This window comes from Myotis davidii, unplaced genomic scaffold (genome assembly GCF_000327345.1).
Source record: "Myotis davidii unplaced genomic scaffold, ASM32734v1 scaffold296, whole genome shotgun sequence".
Lineage (NCBI taxonomy): Eukaryota > Metazoa > Chordata > Mammalia > Chiroptera > Vespertilionidae > Myotis > Myotis davidii.
Window position 1 is genome coordinate 2,434,052 of NW_006288889.1, and position 5,428 is coordinate 2,439,479.

Consider the following 5,428-nt stretch of genomic DNA (forward strand, 5'->3'; position numbering starts at 1 on the left):
GCAATCTACAACGCTCTCATCCAGGATGGGATGAAGGCCATTCTGATTGAGGTGGAGAAAGTCGAGAGCTATGCATCCATGCCAGAGTCGATCCAGTATCTCAGACAGAAGCACGGGTCCGTCCAGTGGAGCAGGGACTTCACAGCACAGTCACCGTGTGCAAAGGCCAGGTTCTGGAAAAAAGTGAGATACCTCATGCCACCCAAAAGGTTTCCACCACCTTCTCCGGCCAGCTGCTGAAGCTCATGCCCTGTGACCTCACAGCTGGCAACAGCTGGCAAGCGGGAGGCCACCTGGGAGGTCTCTACCCCATGATGGAGAGTTTGCCCTCGGAAGTGGCTCACAGTTGGACAAGGTGCACTGCATTCAGGCCGCCTGCGTGGAGTCTGTCATTGGTACTTGTGAGAGAGAGGCTGCGTTTATTTTTGTGTTTTGTTTTTGTTTTAAGAATATGTTTTTATTGACTTCAGAGAGGAAGGGAGAAAGAGAGATAGAAACATCAATGGTGAGATAGAATCATTGATCGGCTGCCCCCTGCATGTCCACACTGGGGATCTAGCCTGCAACCTGGGCACATGCCCTGACGAGGAATCGATCTGTCATTTCCTGGTTCATAGGTTGATGCTCAACCACTGAGCCACACCAGTTGGGCAAGAGGGACTGTGTTTGTTTCCTTATTTTGGTCAGAGATGCTTCTTTAAGGAAACACATCACCTCTCTAGAAGGCCCTCATTAACTTATTGGCTCTGAACCCCTATGAACATTGGCTGAACATGGAGTGGATTTGAGCCCCTGAGAAATGGGGCACAGGGCGCTCTGGGATTGTAATTCAGATGCCAGGAAGTTGGCACATGGTGAGGCACCTGAGAGACCAGAGCTGGGAGCTGGTAGTCAGGGGAGGGCAGGAAGGCGGGATGTGGGCTTGGAGAGGGCTGGCAAGGATAATGGCAGTTGTTATGCCTGACCAGTGTCCACAGGGCCCTGTGCTTAGGGATATCTGCTGTCTGTGCAAATATATAGCCATGATCAGTCTTAGCAGGTGATATGGGAAGTGACTTAGTGGTCACCAGACCAGTGGGGTTAACAGTGGTGACACTGTAATTGCCCATTAATCACCCTCTGGTGAGCTCCATGCTTTGAAAGACTTGATCTGTCAAACCAAAATAAGTCACACCTCACTGGTTTTTCCAGCTGGCTTGTGTCAGCCAGAAAGCTGAGTAACATGTGAGAGGCATGGTTATCACCCCGAGATGATGTCATTATGGTCCAGTTAAAACAAAGTAATTTTTCAGTTAGCCCCTCATCGCAGGTCAGTTCATGATGAAACAAGTCACAAAGACTCTTGATACTAAAAATTAGCTGTCACTCTCATCCCAACTTTTAAGGGCCCTAACTTGAGGAGCCCATTCTGTGGTATATAACACTGAGCTTAAAAAGTGGCCTGCTAGGATGCACAATTAATATTCAGAAACTGGTGGCATATTTATACACCAATAATGAACTATGAGAAAGAGAAACTAAGAGAACACTCTCATTTACAATTGTAACAAGAAAAATAAGATAAGTAGTAATAAATTTAACCAAGGAGATAAAACACCTGTACTCAGAAAATTATAAGACACTGAAGAAAGAAATTGATGAAGATACACATAAGTGGAAGCATATATTGTGTTCATAGATAGGAAGAATTAACATCATCAAAATGTCCATACTACACAAGGAAATCTACAGATTCAATGCAATTCCTATCAAAATACCACTGGTGTATTTCACAGAACTAGAACAAATATTCCAAAAATTTATGTGAAACAACAAAAGACTCTGAATAGCCAAAGTAATCTTGTGAAAGAAGAACAAAGTTGAAGATACCTCGTATCAAACTATACTGCAAGGCTGTAGAAATCAAAACAGCATGGTATTGGCATAAAACCAGACATATAGACTAATGAAACAGAATAGAGAGCCCAGAGATCAACCATGGCTTATAGTCAATTAATATCTAACAAAGGAGGTGAAACATACAATGGGATAAAGACAATCTCTTCAAAAAGTGGTATTGGGAAAATTGGACAGGTACATGCAAAAAAATAAAACTAGACCACCTCCTTACACCACACACAAGAATAAATTCAAAATGGATTAAAGACTTAAATGTTAGACTCAAAACCATAAAAAACCCAGAACAAAACACAGGCAGTAAAATCTTGGATATTTCTCGTAGCAATATTTTTCTGATATAACTCCTCGGGCAAGGGAAACAAAACAAACATAAACAACTGGGACTACATCAAACTAAAAGGTGTTGCAAAGCAAAGGAAACTGTCAACAAAATGGAAAGACAACCCACTGAATGGGAGAGCATATTCACCAATGATGCATCTGATAAGGGGTTAACCCTTTGAGTGCCAACCAATACCTAGGAACTATGCTAAAATTGCCAAGGCATTTTTGCTGATTTTACAGCAGTTTAGGAAAAAAAAATTATGAATCACAAGTAAATGAAGTTACATATGCAAAAACTGAAGGAAACCTTTACTACATTGACATATTTAGCAATATCATCATCACTAATAAAAGCAGACTTAGAATGGACACCATTTCAAAGCTTTGATAGCGCTCCCGGCACTTTTGGCAAAAGACAGGAGGAGCACGATCGCACTCCCCAGCACTCTAGGGGTTAATATCCCAAATTTATAAAGTGCTCATACAACGCAACACCCAAAAAACAAACAATTCAATTAAAAAATTGGCAAAGAACCTGAATAAATACTTCACCAAAGAGGACATGGAAAGATGCTCAATGTTACTAATGATCAAAACAATGCAAATGAAAGCAAAATGTGATATCACCTCACGCCTGTCAGAATGGCTATCATCAATAAATCAACAAACACCAAATGCTGGTGAGGATGCGGAGAAAATGGAACCCTGGTTCACTGCTGGTGCGAATACAGACTGGTGCAGCTACTGTGGAAAACAGTATGGAGTTTCCTCAAGAAATTAAAATGGAACTACTTTATGACCATCCATCCCACTTCTGAGAATATCTCCAAAGAAACCCCAAAACACTGATTTCAAATATATGAAACCCTATGTGCATTATTTATAACTAGGGGCTTGGCGCATGAAATTTGTGCACTGGGGTGGGGGGGTGGGGGGCTGTCCCTCAGCCCAGCCTGGTGTGTGTGTGTGTGTTCCTCAGCCTGGCCTGTGCCCTCTTGCAGTCCAGGACCCCTTGGGGGGTGTCCACCTGCCAGTTTTCTTCTGACTACTTTTAAGATGTTCTCTGCCTTTTTTTTTGTAGTTTCCCTCTAATGCAACCAGGTATTAATTTTCTTTCGCAGTCCAGGACCCCTCGCTGCCTAATGGCTCCCCTGCTGGCCCGATTGCCCCCAACTGCCCTCCCCTGCAGGCCTGATCACCCCCAACTGCCCTCCCATGCTAGCCATCTTGTGCCCACATGGGAGCGGCCATCTTTGTGTGAGGGTATGATGGTCAATTTGCATATTACCTATTTATTATATAGAATAGCCAAGATATGGAAACAGCCCAAGTGCCCATCAGGAGATGAAGGGATAAAATAGCTGTGGTACATCTACACCATGGATACTCACATGGCTGTAAAAAGGAAGTAACTCTTACCATTTGTGACAGCATGGAGAGACCTGGAGGGTATCATGCTGAGTGAAATAAGCCAGTCAGAGAAAGACAAGTGTCACATGGTCTCACTTATATGTGGAATCTAATGAACAACATAAACTAACAAAATAGGAACCAACTACAGATGCAGAGAACAGACTGACAGCTGTGTAGGGCTGGGTGAAATAGGGAGGGATTAAGTAAAAGAACAGAAACTGGCTGCTCTGGCCAGAATATGTGTGTCCCAGCAAATTCTCCTGTTGGAATCCGAGCACCCAACCTCCTGGTATTAGTCGGTGGGGCCTTTGGCAGGCGATCAGCTCATGAAGGAGGAGCCCTGTTAGTGCTCTGACAAAAGGGCCCCAACGGAGCTCTCTTTCGGGTTCTGCACGTGAGGGCACCGTGAGAAGTTGGCACCAGGAAGCCCCTCCCCCCCCCCTCACTGTGCTGGCACCCAGATCTCACCACCCAGAACTGTGAGGAAGGACTGTCAGGTGTAGGCCAGAGCCCAGTTGGTGGTATTTTACTCTACAGTCTGAGCAGGCCCTAACAATCACGCGGCTAGAAGCACGTCCGCAGGGCAGGCAGGAGGGCTGAGTTGAGAGAGCAGTGGCCCTGGAGGGAGGGCGGAGCAGGAAGTATTAGGGGGAGCAGGTCAGGCAGGTCTGCGCCTTGCTTCCCAGGGGTGGGTGGTGTGGAGTGTCTGGGGGATCTTAAGGGATAAGAACACATTCTGGACTTTTAGGGTTTATATTCCAAGGTGACCTAGTGTTGCATATTCCCCCATTATTCTCAGGTCCTGACTCGACATCTAGCTGCTCTTTATTTTATTTATTGTTTGCTCTCTAAAGAATTTAAATAGTGACAATATATATAACACAGAAGTTATCATCCCAGCCGCTTGTAGGTACAGTTCAATGTCATCAAGCACATCTCATGAGCAGCCCCCAGCACGTGGTCCCCGCGCTCTGCACCTCCCAAAGGGAAACACCACGCCCGGGCCCCTCCCTCGCTTCTGGGCTCAGTGTCCTGCATGCATGAGCTGAGTGCTGGGGCTTCCTGGTGGGACCCTGCGCGACCTGTCCTGCGCCGGCAGAACGTCCACGCCCACCGTGCTTTCTCTCCTTGTTCTGATCTAGTACCTCCCCTTTTCCATCCTCTCCTACGCGCTTGAATGGAGGGTGAGGAGGGAACAGAATGCTCTGTTCTATTCCGAGGCAGGAGCCAACCCAGCGGTGAGGCTCTCTGCCAATGGCTCTTTGTAATTTCTTTGCATCTGGGCTCATCTCTAACGAGTCGTCGTGGCGCCTGGTGGAGGACGAGCCCGTTTAGTGAGAGGAGCTGCTACTCCTGGTGGACAAAGTGCTGACCGCTCCGTGCCCGGGTCCGCCCCTCAGCCTCCCAGCTCCACCCGTGGAGCCTGGCCCCAGGTGTTCGGGTGGCTGGGGTTCCTTTATGAGAGGAGAAGGGAAAACACACACACACACACACACACACACACACACACACACAACGGCACCCCCAGGAGACACCCCAGGTGGTCTGGACCAGACAGGGCTCCGTCTTCACCTGAGGCTGCTAGCACCCTCCACACCTGCGGAGCGGATCCCGGGGAGCACACCCACGGAGGAGGAGTCCCGAGGAGCACACCCGGGAGGAGGAGTCCCGGGGAGCACACCCGGGAAGGAGGTGTCCCGGGGAGCACACCCATGGAGGAGGGGTTCCGGGGAGCACACCCACGGAGGAGGGGTCCCGGGAAGCACACTCGCAGAGGAGGGGTCCCGGGCAG

The 5,428-nt window shown here is 47.7% G+C and overlaps 1 protein-coding gene across 1 annotated transcript in view; it reads left to right on the forward strand.

Annotated features, from left to right (window-relative positions):
* The window catches only part of IL1RL2 (interleukin 1 receptor like 2), a 53,992-nt gene extending 53,517 nt beyond the window's left edge, over positions 1 to 475 (forward strand). Inside the window, exon 12 of the mRNA XM_015562214.1 lies at positions 5 to 475. Within this exon, the coding sequence (XP_015417700.1) occupies positions 5 to 240 (236 nt within the window). The 3' untranslated portion in view covers positions 241 to 475. The remainder of the gene's footprint in view (positions 1 to 4) is intronic.
* Positions 476 to 5,428: the final 4,953 nt, after the last annotated feature.